The sequence below is a fragment of the Polypterus senegalus genome, chromosome 4 (genome assembly GCF_016835505.1).
Source record: "Polypterus senegalus isolate Bchr_013 chromosome 4, ASM1683550v1, whole genome shotgun sequence".
Lineage (NCBI taxonomy): Eukaryota > Metazoa > Chordata > Cladistia > Polypteriformes > Polypteridae > Polypterus > Polypterus senegalus.
In genome coordinates this window covers 29,201,744-29,225,521 of record NC_053157.1, presented here as the reverse complement: position 1 = coordinate 29,225,521, position 23,778 = coordinate 29,201,744, and the positions used below count along the sequence as shown (strand labels likewise).

General features: G+C 38.6%; 1 protein-coding gene across 2 annotated transcripts in view; it reads left to right on the top strand.

Annotated features, from left to right (window-relative positions):
• Nucleotides 1–23,778, top strand: part of myo5b (myosin VB) — a 537,981-nt gene that overhangs the window by 276,019 nt on the left and 238,184 nt on the right. For both annotated transcript variants that reach the window (XM_039750391.1, XM_039750392.1), the window contains exon 3: nt 1,424–1,595. In XM_039750391.1, the coding sequence (XP_039606325.1) occupies nt 1,424–1,595 (172 nt within the window). The remainder of the gene's footprint in view (nt 1–1,423; nt 1,596–23,778) is intronic.

Below are 23,778 nucleotides of genomic sequence, written 5' to 3'. Positions count from 1 at the left end.
TTCACTTGTTGTTGTTTTAAGAGCTGGGAGCACATGAAGTGTGTCTGCCAAAAGCATTCCAACAACTGCTAGGTTAAATGTCCATGAATTTGTTTTAAATGTTGTCTTACTGCCTCGTCTCGCGGGACTTTATATTGTCTTCCGAGAAGATCACGACTTGTCTCCCTAGACTCCCTCCCAAGATTTTTTTTTATAATAGAGAGATACGCTACCATGGCTGTCCGTTTGTCTGTCCAGGATTTTAAATCACCTGAGCCTCGCAAACTGTTTGACCTATTGACCTGAAATTTGGTACACATATGCTACGTGACATCTACTATCCGCTTTCAGGGGGATGATTGACCTCCAAGGTTATTCCTCTTTTTATTTTTTATTTTATTTTATTGTAGAATCAACTCTCGGCAGCGCGCAGCAGGACAGTAGTAGTCCCCAGAGGGGACTGAGCGGTCTCATGGTCTGGAATCCCTGCAGATTTTATTTGTTTTTCTTCAGCCGTGTGGAGTTTTTTTTTGTTTTTTCTGTCCACCCTGGCCATCGGACCTTACTTATTCTATGTTAATTAATGTTGACTTATTTTATTTTCTTACTGTGTCTTTTAGTTTTCTATTCTTCATTTTGTAAAGCACTTTGAGCTACATTTTTTGTATGAAAATGTGCTATATAAATAAATGTTGTTGTTGTTGTAGTGTGGTGCATGCGTATGGGTGCTGTTCTCATTCCCTACCACCTTCACCATCACTTCCCCTACCTCTTCATATCTTAAATTATTCTTGAGGCTTATTGAAGACTTAAGTGCCAGCTTAAGTGAAAAATTAAGGAAAACATACTAAGTAATTGTAACACAAATACTGACTTAATCAGTTTTAACGTGAAAAAATGCCGACGAAAGAAGCAGACCGCTAGGATGCAGAAAAGAAGAGCTGCTCAGGAAGCAGCAAGCGCATCGACCTCTGAGCAAACGAATGCTAAACGTACAGAGAAAGAGGATGAAAACTAGGAATGCTCAAGTGTATTCACTGTAATTTATCGTGCAGTGCGCCATTACTGGTATTAAATAATTGCATTAAATATTTCAGTAACACTTTAGTTTAGGTGTCTATTTTGAATGGCTATTGCGTTTTTAAAAAACATATTAATAAAACTTTTAACATGAATTTAAGCAAGACAGTAATATATTGCAAGAGTCTTATAATTTTAATGAAAATGTGTTATTACTAATAGAATAGTAGACAAGACACTGATAGATTACAAATAGCTGCTTTATAATGGATGCCTTACCTAAAGTTTGACCAGTATTTCCAAATACAGAGAGTGGACATTTTACTAAAACTGTGGCTGACATGAAATAGTGCAGCTGCATTGGCTATTTCAGGACCAAGACTGCTGCCCTTAAATTGAGACATTTCAATCTTTTCTATTACAGATTATTGAGTACCCTGTCAACACAAAGGCTAACCAGCTGCCTTTTCTGCGAAACCCTGACATTCTGGTGGGAGAGAATGACTTGACAGCCCTCAGCTACCTCCATGAACCTGCCGTCCTTCACAATTTGAAAGTTCGCTTTTTAGAGTCCAATCACATCTACACCTACTGTGGTAAGTCTATGACATTCATTTTTTTTTATTTGTGTTATTCTTTACTTACATAATCATTAGTTTAATGTTGATTTATTGGATTAAAAGAATACCCAAAAATGTCTTTTCTTATAAGGTACTTACCCCATGTGCTCAGTAGTAATGCCTGAGAAAAATCTTTAATCATGTTTTATGGGGGTACTAAAGAAAGCAGACTTTCTGTTAGAATAGGTGTCTATGGTGATAATTGGTGGACAACACAGCAAACAAAATAAAAGGCGTCCTTGGGAAAATCTTATGTTATTCGTGAAGCATAGATCTTGTGTTAAGCCATCCAGTCACACTGTGTGTTTGCTGTTGACCAGCACTGCTCACCATTAGACATCCAGTCTTATGTTCAGTAATGCTGATAACAGCAGCAGGAGAGGATTTGACGAGGTTAAAAGGATATGGAAATGCAGTCAAGTAATTAAATAATTAAAGATTTGAAAAGTGTTGAATTATCTCCCTAATTCTCGTGGTGCTCCTGCAAAAAGCTCACAGGCGGTGCACAATTTATTAACTGCTGCTGCAGAGGGGCAAGGCTGTATGAGCCAAGCATCTCAGATTGGTTAAGGAGACTGTATGACGCAATCAGTCACTTCTGTAGGTTTTTATTTCTGTGAAATATGAGACTTGTGTGTGAGCTCAATTGATGCAGCATTTCTCTGATGTTGGTCTTTGTAAAAGTGTGTTTTCTCTGTAACTGAGCCCACTTTAGAAAGTGACAATGCAACTTGTTATGTGATGTAATTTTTTCTCAGCGAGGTATAATGGTGTAGTGGTCAGCATTGCTGCCTTACAACTCAGGTCACATTTTTGGACACAGCTTGGTTGGCAGATACTTCTCTAGTGCTCAGAGACACTTAAAAGACCATTGCAGCCTTATAATCCACTATAAACTAGTTTAGCCTCTCCTTCCCGATTAGATTTAATATATTTCTTGACGTTGCTGAAATTCCCAGACATTTCTGCATTTTTGCCAAACTTCCGGTGAAGCAAACTCAACAAGGTCTGCTCACCACTAGTCAACAATAATAAAAAAAGACAACCAGGAAAAAGTCAATTATTAATAAAAAAATAAAATTCATAATGCATTGTGCAGTGGATAGTGCAGCTGCCTCACACTTAGGAGACTCGGGTTCACTTCCCGGGTCCTCCCTGCTTAAAGTTTGCATGTGCTCCCCGTGTCTGTTTGGGTTTCCTCCCACAGTCCAAAGACATGCAGGTTAGATGCATTGGCGATCCTAAATTGTCCCTTGTGTGTGTGTGTGTGTGTGTGTGTGTGTGTGTGTGTGTGTGTGTGTGTGCCGTGCGGTGGGCTGGTGCCCTGCCCGGGGTTTGTTCCTGCCTTGCACCCTGTGTTGGCTGGGATTGGCTCCCGCAGACCCCCGTGACACTGTGTTAGGATATATTTAGGTTGGATGACTGACTGACTAACCCGTTTTTCCTGTCAGATAAGTCAGATTCACCTTACACTAAATAAATGTGTATATATATGTATATGCTGCCCACAGCTAGCACACAGCGCAACGAGACCCTGTCCATAGTTCACCTCTGCCAGAAGAATACAGAATAAGTTTAAAGACTAAAGAATTTCTAAGCTAAAAATAAAGGTGTACTCCAAATGAAGACAATAATTGTATTTTTTGATAAAAAAATTACATGTTATCTGTCACGTGAAGGGAGCCTGGTAAATATTATTTATTAATATTATTATTATTAAAACGCACATTGACCTTTCTGTTGGAGAACGGTGCCACAAGCCTGCAGACCATGACACCTGAACCAAGAGTAAGTCTGTTAACTATGCTTCTAGTATTTCCCTGTTCTCACTTTTTTAGATTGCAGTTTCTATTACAACTGGATTTTTATATATTTATACACATCCTTAAATAGATACAGTAAGTCCATTTTTTATTTTTGTTTCTTCAATATCATAGTTTATCTAATTTGTAATTTCGGCATATTATCACTTTCTGACAGAATCTTAGTTATTCACACAGCATATAATATACTGTAGACTGTGCTCTCTGTACAGATAATCCAGGTCTATGGAAGAATCCAGTCAGTATGGATATTTTATTTTAATTGCTGTGTGTTCTGGGGTGGTGCTGCAGTTAGAGCTGCTATCTCACACTTTCAGGAGACTTTGTTCAAATTCTGATCAGATCAATCTTGGTACAGTATTGGTGTATTATTTCTGTGTTCAAGTGGATTTTTAATGTATACCTACTGTAGTTTTACTTTTAAAGCCAAAACATCGTACTATCACACTACTCTTTGTCAATTACTTTTAAATGCATTTATTATATGTATATTCTACTGTTACATGTACTAATATTCCATTAATTCTTACTACATTGTTGAAATGTGATCAGTTAGTTTTTTTAGATTGGATTAGACTGTGTTTGTCCCATACAAAATACATAAAGGCAATATAAAAATTACACAGTAAGCACAACGGATGGAATCTGATACAATACGACACATATGTGATGGCTTCTGAGCAGCTCAAACATGCACAGCGCAGCATTCAGCTGTTAATCTAATTGAAGCCAATGTCAAAGGAGTATGGACACTGTGCTGTGGGATTGCCCCACTGATGAAACAACATGTCGTAGTGAGATTACTTTGATTTCTTTTTGTAAAAGAAAAAAAAAAGAGAGAGAGAGTGCTTTTGTAAAGGCTGCTGCAGCACCAGGAAGATTTATAAAAAAAAATGAACACTATAGTTTGTTGGAAGAGAATTTGGCCTTAAGATAACTGCAAGAAATAAAGTATACTTACTTTAGCAGAAGAAATTAAAGCAATCCATTTTGCATGTAGTTGTTCTTGCAGAGACTCCAAGGTAGGCCAAAAAACCCTTTGGTATTAAAAGGCAGTCATGCAGAATGAATGGGGAGATAGAAGGACATGCTTTGGCTCAGGATATATAAAATATATATATATAGTGTGTATATATATATATATATATATATATATATATATATATATATATATATATATATATACACACATTGCATATATGGTAAATAAACAGCAATATGCAAAATGTCTCAGGCACTAATGAATACATGCTGAAATGCAGGAATAGTGAATGCTATGAATAGTGTTTATTACTCAATAAACTTCCTATAATGTGCATGAAACAGAAAAAACATAATTGAAAGCATTATTTCATCCTTTGGACATCCTTTGCCTGAAACAACAACAACAACAACAACATTTATTTATATAGCACATCTTCATACAAACAGAAGCTCAAAGTGCTTTACATATTAAAGAATAGAAAAATGAAAGACACAATTATAAAACAAAATAAATCAACATTAATTAACATCGAATAAGAGTAAGGTTCAATGGCCAGGGGGGACAGAAAAAACAAAAAAACTCCAGACGGCTGGAGAAAAAATAAAATCTGTAGGGAAACATCGCTGTAGTTCTCTTTGGTCCACTTTCATGCAGTTTGTGAAGGCCCTCACTTGGCTGGTTGCCTTCCAGTCTTCTTGGAGAACTTGCTACAGTTCCACTGCAGACTTTGGTGGTCCTACCTCTAATTCCAGACTGGCTGTTGAGATCAGGACTCTGAGAGCCATGCCAGTTAATGCAGGATTTTCTTTTGCTGCAGATTTTTTTCTTTTTAATGATTTTTGGCCATGTGTTTGGGGCCATTTTCATGCTGCAGAATGAAATGAGGACCAATCGGACACTTTCCTGATGGTATTTCATGATGAATAAGTATCCTCCAGTACTTCCCACACTTTCGTTAACCGTTGCCTACAGACATTCATCCAAGTATCGTTCTCCAGCCCTCTAGCCGAGAAACAATCTACCGTTAAAGCCAAAAGTTTCCATTTTTGACTCATCAGTCCAGGGCACCTGCTGTAAATTTTCTGCACCCCAGTCCTTGTGTCTTTTATGCGTAAATGGGTCTCTTGGCTTTAATTTTAATCCCGAAGACTACTTCAGAGAACACTGTAGACCGATGTACCAGGATCCCAATGGTATTTGTCAGTTCTGAGCTGAAAGTGTTCGTGGATATCTTCTGATTTTGAGGGGAAGTAAGCTTAATTTATTTGTCATCTGCTGTGTTACTGAATCCTCAGCCTTTCCCATTTGTTTGTGCTTCTGAAGAGAAGCTTGGACAGCACATCTGCAAACATCTGTCTGCTGTGAAACTTGTGCTTGGGATAGACGTAATTGATACAAGATGGCCACCTTGTGTCTTGTCGCTATGCTCACTTTTGCCATAGTGTAAGCTTTGCAAGTTAAAGGGCTACATTTGCGACAACTCTACTGAAACGTTGAGGTTGTACTTTGCCCATATTTTTTTACTTATTGGAAAGTGGTCAATTATTGTGTTAGCTTCTGCCTTATTGTATTGCTTCAGTTATTGCAGAAGGAGTGTTTGGAACTTTAAAGTATCCCGTTTTCCATTATGTAAAATAACCATCTCAGGCAAATACAGTATTTTTGTGAATTATCTGAAGGGCCCAAGATGTACTGTACTGTATATATAAATTAATTTTAGCATGAAGGAAATCATTTACTAGTACTTTAAAAAGAAATGAAACGTTTCAGTAAAAGTGAGAATGGTACTGAAAGAACCCTAATTAGGTTCATTGTTTTTTTGTGGTGTAGATTTTGGTGACGACAGAATGGGTCACAGTGCTTACCCCCATGTTTGTTTAACAGTGGGGTGTCTTTAAAGTTTTGCATGTTGTTTTAGGGATTCACATTGCATCTGTGCTGCTCTAAGGTTGCTCTGCCTGTGCCTTTGTGTCTTATCAAGGGTTTTTTTCTGCTCTGTGCTCCTTTACAGCCGAGGTTGTCTCTACCACTCTGTAATTCTAACATTGAAGGAGCATAAAATCAGTGCATGGTTAAGTGGATAGGTGTTTTCATACTTTAAATGCATTATTCAATATTCAAATAGAGATTGCCACCGTAATTTTGTATTTTTTTAAACCACTATCTAAGATGCAAGAAAAATCCATTTTTCTTTTTAGCCAGCATCTCTTTAAATCCTTAGATCTTTTCTTGCTGTAGATTCCCATGTCGTCTATTGCCAAATGATGGGGTCAGATGAATAACACATTAGTGTTGATTGCTGTTGTAGCCAAGCAATAAATCAAAGGGTCTATGGGGAAGCCAGTCAATTAATACCGCTTAGGTTGCAGTCCTTTTTTTTTTTTTCGCAAACATGAAGGTCAGAAGCACTTCTGTAATAGACGTTGTGAGGTGCATGGAATAAGCGGGGCTTTCTTAAATACAAGAGACATATGTTGTTGCACCTTTACACTTTTACATTTACTCTAATAGTGTCAGTTTGTCTGGTTTAATCACATTGTGATTCACAGCAGTATGAATCAATATGTCTTTATTATATACAATGCCTTTCACACATTATAGTGGTCTGCAATATACTTGTGTATACAGTTCAAAGTAACATTGTAATGATGCGATACTGGGAAATGTGCATGCATTCTGAAACCTCAAGATTAACAGAATTTATAATAATAATAATAATAATAATAAGTTTATTTCCCATGCTCAAAGTGCTTATAAATTATGAATTGAATACAACATATTACATTGAAGGGCGGCACGGTGGGGCAGTGGTAGTGCTGCTGCCTCGCAGTTAGGAGACCCGGGTTCGCTTCCTGGGTCCTCCCTGCGTAAAGTTTGCATGTTCTCCCCGTGTCTGCGTGGGTTTCCTCCGGGCGCTCCGGTTTCCTCCCACAATCCAAAGACATGCAGGTTAGGTGGATTGGTTAGTGTGTGCTTGGTGTGTGTGTTTGTGTGTGTCCTGCGGTGGGTTGGCACCCTGCCCTGGATTGGTTCCTGCCTTGTGCCCTGTGTTGGCTGGGATTGGCTCCAGCAGACCCCCGTGACCATGTATTCGGATTCAGCGGGTTAGAAAATGGATGGATGGATATTACATTGACTGGTATACACTATCAAAGTCATTTTGTTTTATTCCAACATTAATATCCTAAGTAAATATCCTGCTAACTTTATGTTCTCTATATAATCCTAAAATTTCAAAGAGATCTGACGTGTTTAACTAAAATTACAGCATATTTCTACCATTTTCAGACACTATGTCAAAAAGTTTGCTTTGCTACAGTAGTTGATGTCAGTCGCCCAGTGGGAGATTTCTGTACTTTCTCGGGCAAAACCTTCTCTGAGCTTTACATCGTGCAGAATATGTTAATGAAGGCCTGCGAGGGGTTTATCCGTGTAATGTGTAATGGAATTTGACAGACGCTTAGTATAGTAGAAACAGTGACAGCAATAGAGAAAAGGCATTGAGAGAAGTACAGTGAACAAACAAATATTAAAACACTCATGGAAAGATTTAGTTGGAGCATTCCGAAAGACAGCAATAGCAAAAAGTAACTCGGAGAAATAACTGCTTAGCAGTGCTGTCAGGAGCCATTTAGTCTGCCCCAGTCTGTAAAACGCCTTAAGGCTTTGGGCTTATTTTATTGTGGAACTGGGTCATAAAGCCATACTTCACATCTGAAGTATGAAAAAATGAGGTTTTGTGGGTACCGTGATCCTATTTTCATTTTCATCTTGAAATGCCACTAGTGCTCCTTAAATATTTAAGAATGATGGATCTGCAGGTGTAAAACAGATTGATAGATTTTAATCGGCACACCAGCCAAGGTTGATTTTTACTTTGCTCCTGATTCTGTAATGCTAGGCTTTAGCCATGCTGACCCTGGACTGAATTAAGTGTGGGTGGATGGATGCATTTAGTTTTGTTTCATTATTTTGAGTGCCTTTTATAATAATACGTTTCAAATAAATTTGATTTATCTAGTAGTATTACACTTTTAAGAGTTTGTGGCTTTAAATTGTTATATAGAGACACAGACAATATATTTTTTGACTAGGATGTGACCCCAATTCAAGTCCCCTCATGCCTTTCTATATTGTTAAATAAGAATTGCAAGTTTGTCATTGATTGTTGGTCTAAATGTCATTTCTCTCTTGATTTGAGTCTCGTGGTAAGGGCCACAGTGGCAGCACAGCTTAAACAGACTACAATTACTGTGTTCCCTACCCATAGTTTCTACGTACTGCTGTTGGATTCTCAGGCCGGCAGAGTGATAGAACACCACAAATGTGTTCTAGGTCTTCTGCCAGGGGACCATGTTTGGAGCTTCCTTACTACATACCCAAACCCCATCTCCTGGCCTTTATTAATCTTGAGAAGTAACCCTGAGGTTCTTCCATGTTTGTTAAATTCCTTGAAGTATCTTGGAACATCAACCAAAGAAACCGTGCAGAGTAACCTTACTTCAGTTGCTTATATTAGCAATCTCATTTCTTATTGGTTAAGACCAAGAGTTTGCATGGACTGTAGATGTAGATTGACTGGTTACGTTAAAGTCTTAGCTCCTGCTCCATTAATATCTGCGTAATAAAATTCAGTGGGTGAGTCAAAGGAACACGTTACAGTTGTGTAGCTTGATGTGTAAAAATACCTTGCTATAATGAAGTCCATTAGAGCTGTAAGATTAAATGTCCCTTTTCCAACATAATTTGGATTTATAAGAAAAAAATCTTATTCAAACGCGAATGCTGACAGTCAATTATAAATGAATAGTTCTTTATTTTACCTCACATTACTTTTGGCATTATGTTATAGATATTCTATGATGCAATACTTCGGTATCTTGCCTGTGTTTTGCACATCACTTCCATGATCAGCGTTTCTATCATTTTTAAATTGTTAGTTTGTATTGTCATTTATGAAACAGAGTTTTCTACTGCTTTGCCCTAGTTTTTGGTTAATGGGTGTGCTAACAACAGGTTTTAAACACTTCTTCAGCTCCCTAAAAATATTATGTCTATTTCAGTCTTGAACCTGAAATCCCTGATTTGCTGTTGTTTCATATTAAAACCTTTAAGCATTCATCATACCAAATAAAATCAGGCGTCTTTTCAGTCAAGTTCTGACTTGATATTACAATCCCAATATTCGGCACTTTCTTGATGTCTTGAATGGGTAATCAATCGCTTTGTTGGAGTCATCAGGTGTTGCTTTATTGATGTTTTATTGATAGGCCCACAACACCTCCATAGGGTTCAACAGTGTGACCTGGTGTCCCAGGTGCTCTTCCCTCTGCTTTTACCCCATGCTTGACATTTTATAGCCCAGTTGGGATCCTTTCTCTTCGGCCAAATCCAGTTGCTGCTTTGTTCATCAGCTTCAGAAAGCAACTTGATGGCCTGCCCTCATCCTAACATCCCCTTCAGGATTATTGACGTGGCTACAAACCCTCTACACCCTACGTCTGCCGAGAGCACCTGGGTACTCCATTTGTATTGTTCTGCTGAGGCTGCTATGTCTGCATATTTGCTTTCATATGCCTCATCAGATGCTGCTTCCAAAGGCACCGTTAACTCCACGATGAACAAGGATTTCTGAGAGGCTGACCACAAGATCAGGTCCAGCCTAAGACTAGATGTAATAATTTCAAGTCCAAAAAACTAGCTTCTGATTTAGATCAACCTGCATCTTCCACTCCCGGGAAGTTTCCTATTAAACAAAATGGGAAATAACTGTCATATTTCTGATTTTCCTTGTATTATTATGTCACGTTTAAAAAACGAGTAATTTTCAGTGTTAGGAAAGCATACTTAGCTGATTCAACTAGCAAATGTTTTTTGAAGGCTGCTGGCTTGACACATAATTCTTGAAAACAAAGTTGTAATGAAAAATAAGCATTAATTTTACATATATTAGGTCTTTGCTGGTTCTGTAAAGGGAAAAAAAATCCCATTTAGTTTTTTAATGCATGTTATTGTTCGACTGCCCGACCCCCTCCATAGCACTCAGCTGCCACTCTGCTCTACAAACAGGCCGCTGTGCACACTTCATTTACCTTCCACAAGTTTCTTTTTTTGTTTTTATCTATAAACTATGCTTCTTGCGATTTCTTTTAAAATTTTGCTATATGTATTAGGTTTTAACTTAGCAGCATATTTTTAAGATGCTGTTAATGAAAGTGTTTGCCAAATAAAAAATATAATGAGATGGAACTACTTGAAGATCATCAAAATGCAACATTTTGTAAATTCAGTAACTTGTTTTGTGAAGCACATATAGACTCACTGTGCCTTGACTTACATAAAACACAGATGGGCACTGACTTCATGACTTTTGAACACAAAGACCAGAAAGGCATCTGTCGGAGTAGAGGGGTAGATGAGAGGGCAGGGTACAGAGGACTAAAGTAATGAGTGTGTTTAACGTGTTTAATCAGCAGCGATTCTGTGCAGGTTTCATATGTGCATTAAAGGCAAGTGACGTGTCCTGGTTCCTCTTTTCACTTTGTCCACTGAAACTCCCATTTTTCTGAAGGGCCTTGTTTGGTAAGTGTCATTGCGTGGGTTTCCTCTGGGCGCTCCGGTTTCCTCCCACAATCCTGGGTGTGTTTGTGTGTGTCCTGCGGTGGGTTGGCACCCTGCCCAGGGTTGGTTCCTGCCTTGTGCCCTGTGTTGGCTGGGATTGGCTCCAGCAGACCCCCGTGACCCTGTGTTCGGATTCAGCGGGTTAGCAAATGGATGGATGGATGTTTGAGTCATAAGTGCTGCATGCTTTGTAGGCACACCTTGAAGAAATAAATCAATAATAATAATAATGAATCATACAATGACAAGTCCACCTTTATATAAGTTTGTCCATCTGGTTGCTATGTCTCTGTCATTCCAAAAGATGGTGCATTATAAACATTTATAGTAATAAAGTGCATTGCTTTTGTCATTCCAATAGGTGGCGCATCACAAACTTTAACACTGCTTTTACAAATCCAATGCCAAATGGCATAACACAGAGACATATGCATTGCACAGTGCATGGCAAACATTGATGCTGAGGTCTGCATTGGTTACTTAGATTTCAGCTCATCTTTGATGGGTATCACAGCTTATCTTATATAAATGTCTGCGCATGGAAGTGTGTGTGTCTGTCCGGCTCAGAAGTGAGAGGTAGAGTCGTTGAAACAGAAACTCACTTAGCCGCTAATAACAAAAGCGGGCCAGCACATCAGCAAAATGAAACCTTAGAAGAAAGATAAAGTTACTTAGCCACTAACATCGGCAAAGCGATATCCCTTTTACTTTTACTCCTGATGCTAATACACAAGCGATGTGAGTATGTCGGTAAAACGAATCCTCCTAGGAGAGAGATGCCCAGAGTAGTTCCTTTCAATTACTTGACATCTCTACATTCATTTTTTTTCCGATGATTTCAATAGTTTCTAGGACCCTAGGTTTTTTACAGCTAGTTAGATATAAACGTATATGTAATGGAAATCCTGTATATTTGAATATTCACTTATTTTTAATAGGAGTATTCGAGTATTTTGTATAATTTGACAGCTTGAAGGTGGACTCATTGACTCAGAATCTAGATGAATCCACTTGAAGTCTTCAAGATGGTTGTGTTGCCTCCTCTCCTATAAGTGACTCATTTACAGGCCACTGCTGCCCATTGGTAGGATATCTCTTGATCTCCAAATCTTTTTTCTATACAGGTGAATGTGGTATAGTGGGGTTTGTGACGATGTCAGATTTTTTAAATAAATAGAAACGATGGAGCTCAGGCTCCATGGATGTGCATGCTCATGCGAACCTGGGATGTTTAATGGGTGGTTGGGGCTAATCGCACTTTCACGTGAATGCGTGATTAGTTCCAGTTGTATTGTTTACTTTCTGTGGGTCGTAATTAGGACACTATGGCCACGGAAGGATTAAAGAGGAGCCTAGGGTAGGAAACAAGAGAGGAGAGAGCAAAACCGAAAGCTGATGAAGATGGAAGTTACAGAGCAGCGAAAGGAGAGGCAGGGTGGTGTGGAGGTAGATGGGCAGGAGTGTGCCAGAGGGGTGCAAGTGGCAAGTCTGCGCTCCAGAGGCTGGCTGAAGATGGGTGCTCCTATGGAGCTTCATTCAGGCATAGGAACAGCCCCACCTCATTATACAGCGTCTTCCTTACGACGCCGAAGGACAGGCAGATGGAGACGAGAGTGGAGTTCCATGTGGCACCCCGCAAACTCCTAGGGACTGGAGGGGTTTAAAAGGTTGACTGCACCTGTAGGTGTGTGGGAGGAGATGCCAGATTTTAGAGAAGTGCATTAAGGCTCATGACTGTTTTAAAAAAAGGAACTGTTTGTGGTTTTAACTACATTTTTTTTTTTTTTTTAAATATCGATCATTTATTTGAGACTTTTAACCTTCAAATTCACTTGTCTTTATCTGGGATTATTTTTTTATTTATGAAGAACGTGGCTCCTTTTCCACTTATTGAATTTTGTGGAATAAAAGCACTAAGCACTTTACACCTATCTCTTGACTATATGTGTGTCCTCATTTGTCGCAGCTCATTCCCGGTCTGTGACATTGACAGTTCTGAGTTTAAACCGCCAAATGATTTGTAACCAACCTGGGCCAACACAATGAATAAAACAGCTAAAAAACACATTTGTCAATTGAAATGATGTTGTAAAAACCTGTGCAGAACCCTTCACACTTAATAAAACCACAGTTTTGTTGTTAATGTTGCTTAAGCACACAAGACTTTCACAGTACTATTAACATGTGACTATAAAATTAAACTTGAGCAAACTTGGGAAATTCAACAGATGGAACAACAGTTTAAAAATGTATACAAACAAATTAACTAAAGTAACTAATGGCAAAATACAGTGTACATCAGGCAGTCACAAAGCAAATTTTAGCAGGTCCTGGAGAAGGTTAGAGTTTGAATTTTTTTTTCTTTTATTTATATATTACTATTATTATCAACCTATAAAAGTAAATGCAGTCCTAAATGAAAAAAAACAATAAATAGCCCAGATTAAAATATCCAATATGTAGGGTAATCTTTCTGAAACTGGGTTAATCTTTCTGTGTTTTCCCTGAATAACTGTCTGGATGAGCTGTCAATCAAACTGACTGGCGTTGGTCCCCTGCACTTGAAGCCTCATTATGTCACCCATCTGCTGAAGCAACTGGTCACGTCTGCCTAATTTATGTGATTCATTGTATTTGTTCCTTATACATTATATACAGCAAAATCTGTGCAAAAGGAAACTACTGTGACTTTACTTTTATCTGGATTACTCCTAATCTTTTGGCACAACAATTAGGACAGTGGACAACTGTTTATTAGGATATCTACTCCACAGTACTTATTTAGTGGATACTGCACCGACTCCAGAAACCCTGAAAATGGCAGACACCGGCTTTATCAGTGGAATTTAAATGCTGTTTACATCCCCTTAAGATTGCAAGGACAGCAGCCCTACCAACTTCAGCTTATTTATATGTATCGCTGCTCTTCCTAATGTATATTAATGACAGAGATTCAGGTATAATAAACTGCTTGAGATTTAAAGTATGACTTAATTTGAAAGTGTAATATAACTCTAAATTACAAGTGGTGGCAGGCAAAAAGGACAAGTGCAAAGCTCAAAACTAACAAGACTTTTGGAAAATGCTATTCAAAGGTTATCACGTTTCGTCTCCTTAAGGAAAATTCACATTGGGCAATCAAATAGTTTTCAGCTTGGCCTGTAAAAAGAAACACCTGTTAAACCAAAAGATTTGGTAACACTTTATCCATCCATTATCCAACCCGCTACATCCTAACTACAGGGTCACGGGGGTCTGCTGGAGCCAATCCCAGCCAACACAGGGCGCAAGGCAGGAAACAAACCCTGGGCAGGGTGCCAGCCCACCACAGAAAACAATTCTCTACCAATCATATGTATAATACAATGCAGCACTATTAATGACAATTCTAGACCTGCAGTTCTCAGTCTCATATCATAACCGTTACAAATAAACCAGGCTAGTGAAAATGTTTCTTCAGTAGGATAATACACTAAACAAAATTAACACATTCCATCTGTTATCTATCACAAGTGTCTTCAATTATAACAAGATGTTACATATTTGAACTTGAGTGTTTTCATTTTTGTCTAAAACAAAAATCTTCTAACATCTATACCATATAACAAAATGGGTGCAAAAATGCACCCATTACTCATTTACTCTTATGTAACAAGAACTTAACAAATACTACTTTTGGTCTTTGTAACACTTATTAAACATCAGTAGAGAGGCTGATCATCTCTCTGCTGTGTGGTATGTTGACATGATGATGATAAAATGACTTGTTAATATGAAGGATTCACAGCTCTTATACTAAATATGGAAAATCAAGAGAAATGGGTCTCAAATAAGCCACCGCAGACCCCTCCAAAGTATAGTTGTGTTAGTCGGTCACATTGCAGAGATAAAAGAAACACTTTACTGATGTAGTGTAAGTTTTATGAAGACCCAAAAAGTGTTTGCTAAAGTCTTCTTATATATAAATGTCTACACATGGAAGTGTTCGTGTGTCTGTCTGTCTGGCCCAGAAGTGAGAGGTGGAGTCGGGGTAAGGGCTCCACTTCCGAGGATACACAAGCGAGGCGAGCATGTCGGAAAAACGTAACCTCCAAAGAAGAGTCACTCGCTTAGCCTCTTTTACAGAAGCGAGGCAAGCACATCGGCAAAATGGTGTCCCTTATACTTTTCCTCCCACCGTTAATACACAAGCGAGGCGAGCAGGTCAGCAAAACAAAACTTCAGAAGAAAGACAGTCGCTTAGCCACTAATACACAAGCAAGTTGAGCATGTTGGGAAAATGAAACCTTCTAGGAGAGAGACGCCCAGAGTAGTTCCTTTTAATTGCCTAACATCTCTACATTTCAATTTTTTTTCTGACGATTTCAATAGTTTCTAGGACCCCGAGCTTTTTACAGCACGGGCTTACACAGCTAGTGTTACATAACAGTAAATGAGTAATAGATTCATCTAAACTAAAGTGTTACCAAAGATTTTAGTTTTCAAAACTGAACAACAATCACTGTTATAAAGTTTTTGTTAACTACTCAAATAAAACATTATTTGGCTTTCCTTGAGCCGCCACTCTTTGGTAGCCAGCTTCATATCTGCATCATTGGCACAGAGTATGCTATATTCCAGATTAGGCAACAGACGATAAGTCAGTAGTGATGAGCCAACCCCCATTAATTTGCTTTTCTTCAAGTTCAGCAAAACCACAGAAATGTGCAAAAATTTTGTGAAATAATGTCAATGTCAATGTATTTATATAGCACATTTAAAACAACATAGTAATGCTGTGGCCAAAGTGCTTTACAATAATAGAATAAAAGAAAAACAAAACAATTAACATAAAAACATAAATAGAAATAAAATATATGAACATAAAATAAGATATGTAATAAATAGAAATAATGTTATATAATCACAATGAGGAAACCATCAGTATTACTGAAGGTCACTGAATGCAAGTGAAAAGAAGTGAGTTTTTAATCTTGTTTTGAACAGTTCAATTGTAGACGACTCCTTTATGTGATGAGGTAAAGAGTTCCACAGGCAAGGCACAGCAGCTGCAAACGCTCTGTCCCCCTTAGTTTTACATTTGGTACGAGGGACAACCAGAGACAACTGACCAGAAGATCTAAGCACTCTGGATGGCTGGTGAAAAACACACAATTCAGATAAATAGGCAGGAGCAAGTCCATGTAAAGATTTAAAAACTAGCAGCAAGATTTTAAAATCAATTCGAAAATTGACAGGCAGCCAGTGTAAAGAAGCTAAAATAGGAGAAACAGAGTCATACTTCCTTTACCCAACCAGAAAGCGAGCGGCAGCATTTTGGACCAGCTGTACCCTGTGTATCAGAGATTTGTTAATCCCAGAATACAGCGAGTTGCAGTAATCAAGGCGAGAAAAAATAAAAGCATGAGTAGCTTTCTAAAGATTCCTAGAAGATAAAAAGGCTTTATCTTACCTAATAGACGAAGTTGGAAAAAGCAGCTCTTGACTACAGAATTAACTTGTTTCTCAAAAGAGAGGTTACTATCAAAGGTAACACCAAGACTGCGGACTTGAGGTTTGGAAAAGACAGAGAAAGAGCCAAGAAGTCCAAGACCAGTTTGGGCTTTAGCTGGTGGACCCACTATGAGCACCTCGGTTTTATTTTGATTTAGATCAAGAAAATTATTAGCCATCCAGGATCTTAGTTCAGACAGACAGTTATGGAGTTGATTTGTTGCAGAGTTGCAGACGGGAATATAAACCTGAGTATCATCAGCATAGCAGTGAAAAGAAATGTTAAATTTCCTAAAAATAGCTCCAATAGGGTGAAGGTATATAGAGAATAAAATAGGACCCAAAATGGATCCCTGAGGAACACCATATTTAAGAGGAGCAGTAGATGAAAAAGAGGAATTAAAAGTCACTGAAAGTGTCTACCAGTTAGATATGACCTGAACCAGTTTAGAGCAGCCCCTTTAAGCCCAACAAGATATTTAAGCCACATCAGCAATATTTCAAGGTCAGTGGGGTCAAAGGCAGCGGACAGGTCAAGGAGGACAAGGACTGCCGCATCACCGGAGTCAGTAATAAGAGAGATGTTGTTGAACACTTTCAGGAGTGCCGTTTCAACACCATGATAACGCCTAAAGCCAGATTGGTAGATCTCAAATAAATTATTGGAGTTAAGGTGATCGACCAGTTGAAGTCAGTGAAGAAGAAGAAACTAAAATAGGTTTGAGTGGATTATGATGGTGCAGCAGCCTTTAAGTTTCCCTGATGGCCAGGTGGTGCATGTCAACTATGCTGGACTGATTATTGTGGCCAACTGAGCTGTTAAGCAGCAGAGCTGACCACTGACACTGTGCCTTCCGAAGATAAGATCATGCTGAGAGCACACAATATTCTGAGTCCTTTATCTCTCTCTGGGTCTCCCGAGCTCCTATCACTTCTGCTAACACCCAAAGAGCCTATGATGCACTGGATCAGTTTATATATCCTCAGGGGCCTGTCCATGTCACGACTCTGACTGCAGCCTGATGCTGCCTAGAGAGACTATGTAATGGACTAAGCAGGTATGGGGTATAAATAGATAGAGAATTAATTGTATGACAGGTAATGTTAGTTTTTGAAAAGAGTTGGACTTTAATAAAGTTCTGAAATACTCAAGGACCATGTTGTTGTTGTTGTTGTTAGTGTTGATCCATCGTGCAGTACAGCATACTTACAATACTACTGAGCACATGCCAATCTGATATTTTTTTAGACTTCTTTTGTTCGTATGCCATGGCTTGTTTTAGATCTGTACCTTCTCTTATTTTTTGAACACATAGTTTACAAGTGTTTTCTTTGCAAAGCTATTGCTTGACTACATAATTTTAAATAATTTTGGGGTGGAAGGTTTTTTGCCTTGAAGGCCAAAAACAAAACTGCACTCTACTGTTTATTTTAAGAATTTAAGTATATTTTTTATTACTTGTTTAATTGTATGTATTTCAATCCTTCGTTCTGCTGCTATGTAGATTCTTGATTCAGTTCTGCCTACTGCTCATTGTTGATGTGGAGTTTGCATAGGTTCTCCTCTCACATTCCCAAATGTGTGCTGGTCAGGTTTATTGGTGACTTCAAAATATCCCTCTCTGAATGTGAATGTCACTGGGTGTGTAGATGGGGTCCTGCGATGGACTGACACCCTTTGCTTAGCTACTTAATACCCTTGTGACCATTGCTGCTGGATTAACTTTCTGTCACCCAACACTAGGAATTGGATTAAGCAGATTTAAGAATACTACATTATATCAATCTACCACTAATGGATTAAAAGCATGTCCTAAACATTCTGTGTTCATTTATTCATATCCCAATATCTGTGAGTGTGTCCTGCTTAAAGTTGTTCCCTGCCTTGTTCCCAGTGCTGCCAGTGACCCTGAGCTAGAGATATAAATGATTGTTTAGCTATCATTCATTTCATTTTTCAATTACTGCTCAGATTTTTTTTTCTTCAATTAAGAGTGTACAATCGTTGACCGCAGCGACAGTACATTGAACTTTCTTACAAGTGAAAAATCAAATATGCGGCATTTTTTACATAATTTCCTAATGATTGATTTTGGCAAACCTTTCTGCTTTTAAAGGGTAATGGGAGTTTGAATTAAAACTAGGGATAATTTACAGTGTAGTGGTAATTGAGAAAGGGATATGGCTCTACTTCTTCAGCTATGTGGAAGAGCAGAATGATTATTTTAATGAGTAAATTTCTGCTGTAGTATCAGATTATAGTTAAAATAACTGCTTTGTAAAAACTCAACCTCAAGTAAATGCATTAAGCAAGAGGTTTCACTTAATCCATCCTTCCATCTTTAGTGCCTGCTTTGTCCAATTCAAGGTTGTGCCTTCGGTCAGCAAGAAGCAGAAGTAAATGCACAAGAGGATAAAGCAATGCATTATAACAATGAAATATTTAATATTAACACATTTAAAGGAAATTTTACTTGCTATACCTGTTTCACCTCCCTCGTTCAATGTGGGGAACCAGCGTAAATCCTTAGACACTGACACAGGACTAATCAGGTTTGTAGTAATAAAATACATTGCATTTGCCATTCCAACAAATGTAACATCACAAGTATTAACACAACTTTTATGAATCCCATATCAAATGGCATATATCAGAGGTATTGCATTTGTCATTCCAACAAATGGCACAGCACAAACATTTGTAGCAATGCATCTTATTGGGTGGATTGGTGGCTCTGAGGCTAGGGATCTATGCCAGCAATCATAAACAACCTGCAGTTGTTTCGTCCTCGGTATGATGTTAATCTGCATCCAGCCCTACAAGGAGGATCTCCAATTTGCAGGGAAACCTTGGGGATTGGTGGCAGGATTGGCACTCCAGCCACCATAAAATAAATAAATAAACCACACACTGTTCCAGTGTGGTGCTAAGGTGTCACCCACTGAACTCGGGTCCCAATCCAAGGGGTTCATCATGTGGAGAATTGGACAACGCGCTATCACTGCATGCACCCAACCTCTCTCTGTCTCATCTTATTGCTACAAAGTTTTGTGATGGACCATCTGTTGAAATGAAAAATGTAATTTATTTTATTACTTCATGAATTATAAAATACATTCCAACAGATGGTGCACTGCAAAAGTTGAGACTGAGGTCTGTGTTGACTATTTAGATTTCAACCCATCGCATATGGCTAGCATAGCTGGTCAACCTTAATTAAAGAATAAGTGTCTGTGCATCTATCCAATTGCTATGTCTCTGTCCTTCCAAAAGACGGTATACCAAACTGCATAAAACAGAGGCATATGCATTATGTGGTGGACTGCAAATGTTAATGCTGAGGTCTAGGTTGATTCCTTAGAAATTATCCCATTTTAAAAGGGTAGCATAGATAGTAATCATATAATTCAAGTGCATCTGTCTGTTGTTACAAGCCATGGCAGAACAAAACAGAATTGCAGAATCAAAGGTAGAATATAAGTAGACTATAGATTGACCTTTGACATAACTCCACCCACAACGGTCTCCGCGGGCAAACAAGCAAGTGAGCCTTGAGAAAATAGTACCAAGAACCTTTGAAAAACACATTATGTCCTGTTAATTTTGGTTGGCACAAGCATTCCCCAGAAATGTGGAGCTCAAATTTTCTTCAATCAAAAACCTTTGCTACTTCGAAGTAGACGTATTTGGAAAGCTTTAAGGCTTTTTTTTTTTTTTAATTTAGGACCCCAGTACCCCTTAGCTGCATTATAAAATGCAAGAACAGGCTAATTATTTTTTAAAATGTATAAAATACGCTTCACTTTAGAACCCAATTTCATGTGTAAATTTATTTTTTACTTTTACTTTAACTTGAAAAATACCAAACCTAACCTTTAATGAAAATCTGAATATTCAGAAGTAACGTCAGATTTACTGTCATGCGTGTACACCATACAATGAAATTCTTCCTTGCAGACTAGTGACAGTATTATGAGCAATCCTTAACACACTGTGAGGCTAGAGATCTGTGCCAGCAATCAGAAAGTTGCCACTTTGAATCCTGTAAATGCCAGAAGCGATTCCACTCCGTTTGACCCTTGAAAGACCCTTAACCTGCAAATGCTGCATTCTGGGTATGATGTTAACCTGCATCCAGTCCAACAAGCTGGTCCTCCAACCTGCAAGGGAAAATTTGGGGGTTGGTGGCAGGACTGGCACTCCAGTCACTTTCAAAAAAAACCTCACACTGTTCCATTCCATTCGATCTAGTGTGGTGCTGAGGTGTCACCAGTTGCATGGCTGCACTCGGGTCCTAATTTGGGATCGCCAGTTCAAATCCCGTAAATGCCAGAAGTGATTCCACTCCATCAGGCCCTTAAACAAGGCCTTTAACCTGCAATTGTGACGCCCTGGGTGGTGTGGTGGGAGCAGCAACTCATGGTTTTGGTGCAAACTCCCAGTCTCCTCCTCCTCATTAACACTATGGCAAGAAACACACTGGGACCTCCAGAATTCCAAAGCTGCTCCTGAACTCTGTCTGTGTGAAGTTTAAAGGTTCTCCTTTTTTCTGCATTGTTTTTTCCTCGTGTTATCCAGTTTTCTTCCCACATCCCTGAACCGTGCAGTATACGTTGCTTAGCTAGGACTGAGTGTAATTGGGCACCTTGTGATGGACCCTCGTTTGGGTCCTGCCTTGTTCTCAGTGCTACTGATCTGCACTCTTAGGAAAAAAAAAATAAGCAGATTCTGAATTTTAGTAAAATTAATTAATTAAACTTTGCTGTTAGCTACAGAATAAATGAAAGAAACTGACAAAAATCTTATAAAGCATGTTAAATAAAAAATGTTCGGGCACTTTCTGCCTTCACTGTCCTCAGTTCCATTTATTTTGAGAAAAGGACTAACTTGGCTTTGAATGGAGTTGTGACAGGTCAGGGCACGTGAGTATAATGAAGTGCAGCACGTACTGAATTCCTGTTTCATCTAATTTGGGTAGAAGCAATCCAATTGATGCCATTTAATTGTGTTTGTTCTTTGTAGTTTGAAAGAAATGCATTATATTTCAAATAAGTAATACATTAACAGAGCAAAGCTGAACTTGTCTGGATGGTCAGTCTTCTGTGTAGCAGAGTGGAAATTGCTCTTATGTATTATGGGGGAAAAAAAAATCTGTCTTTATTGGATTATTTTTGTTCCCTAAGGATAATGTAATTTATTTCCTATTAAATGGCCAAAGCAACAAAGCTTTGAGTGCTGAAAACACAACTGTTTTGTGTGTGGTCTGTTTGCCAGTGTTGAGGTTTCTTACTAATATTTTCAGTGATAAATGATCAAATCAGTTTATAAAGTCTGCCGACAGCGATGCCTCTGCGTCTAATAAACCAGCTACTGCTGATTGGTCCATCCTTCTCTGCCATGACTCCTAATGCTAAGGTAAAAAAAAATACTTTTGTGGTCTGACCCAGAACTATCTTGTCAAATATAGTCAATTTGACCGGTCCTATATGTTAGCAAGTCTAGGCTCCAGATTTTTATCCAATTTCTGTACTGACTTTTTAGGTTATCTGTGAAAGTGACACACTGTTATTCCATGTCGCTTTGATACGTGCACTTCTGGTGTATCATTTCAGAATTATTTTATTTCTACTTCACAAAATTATGAGTAGCTTTTGAATGAGAAGTAAAATCCTTATCTATACTAATAAAAGGCAAAGCACTCACTCACTCACTCACTCACTCACTCATCACTAATTCTCCAACTTCCCATGTAGGTAGAAGGCTGAAATTTGGCAGGCTCATTGCTTACAGCTTACTTACAAAAGTTGGGCAGGTTTCATTTCGAAATTCTACGCGTAATGGTCATCACTGGAACCTATTTTTCTCCATATACTGTAATGGACTTCAGCTCGATGGCCGTGGGGGGCGGAGTTGCGTATTACATCATCACGCCTCCCACGTAATCACGTGAACTGACTGTGAACGCAGTACGTAGAAAACAAGGAAGAGCTCCAAAGAGCGCTGAAGAAAAACGCTCCAAAGAGCGCTGAAGAAAAAACGCATACAAGCTTATTCATAAGTGCAGCTACTGCGGAAACAAAGCACGGTGTATACCGAAAGTTTAAATTAAGTTTATAGACACGCCCACGCTAACGTTTGTCATGCCATCGACGAATACATTATTCGTGAGGTACAAGTTTAATGAGAAGACACGAGGTATAAACGAGACTTTGGATCACTTTGTAACGGAGTTAAAATTGCTGTAGCAAGAAACTTTTAAGTGCCGGGTCTTAGCTAACATTAAATAAAGCTGTGGACATCGCAACATCACACAAGAGAGCAGCTCACGTGAACTGATTGAACGCAGTACGAGTGACCACTTCCATGCATCAAACCTGTACAAAAAACGCATTACACAATTGACAAGGTAGAAAAAGAATATGCTCCGAGATGAGATCCACAGCTAACGCGGTCTTGCGGAAGCAACTTCGTCACGCTGCCACCAAATACTCACAGAAAAATCCACAAGTTAATATACACGCTGTCTCTAGAGTTTCTCCACACTCAATGTATTCCTCGCATCCACGTTATACCCTCTGATCTCCCATTTCAATTCAGATGCCTCCAATATCCAGTAAGTCTGTGCTTCGCGATGACAAGTAATATCAATCATTGATTGATTGATTGATTGATTGATTCGCGATGACAAGTAATAAGTCTCAGGGATAGACCCTACAAGAGGTTGCCGTTGATTTGAGGCAAGATTGCTTTTCTCCTGGACAACTATACATTGCATTCTCAAGAGTGTGCTTGCGCAGCTTCATCATATTACGACGGAGTGCTGAACTGACAACATGCTATATAAAGAGAACTATAACAATCATAATAAACTAACAAAAAAACATTGGAGAACCCATGGATTAAAAAAAAAGGCATCTTCCTTAGCGAAACAAGGAAAAACGATGGCCTTATATGTCGTTCGTTTATAAAACAGCGGAGAAGCTGTGTAAAGGCTGCTTCACAAAAAACCAGCGGAGCGCCTTATATGAGCAGGCAGTCAGCTAAAGAAGGGAATCAATAAATAACTATAATCGTAATAAACTAACAAAAAATAGCGTACAAGCCGCAGATTAAATAAAGGAAATGGGTACCTGAACAGTAAAGTAAGTCTCAAATAGCTACACAATAACTATAACAATCGTAATAAACGAACAATAAAAAGTACAGAAGCGAAGCAAGGAGAAACGACAGCCTTAT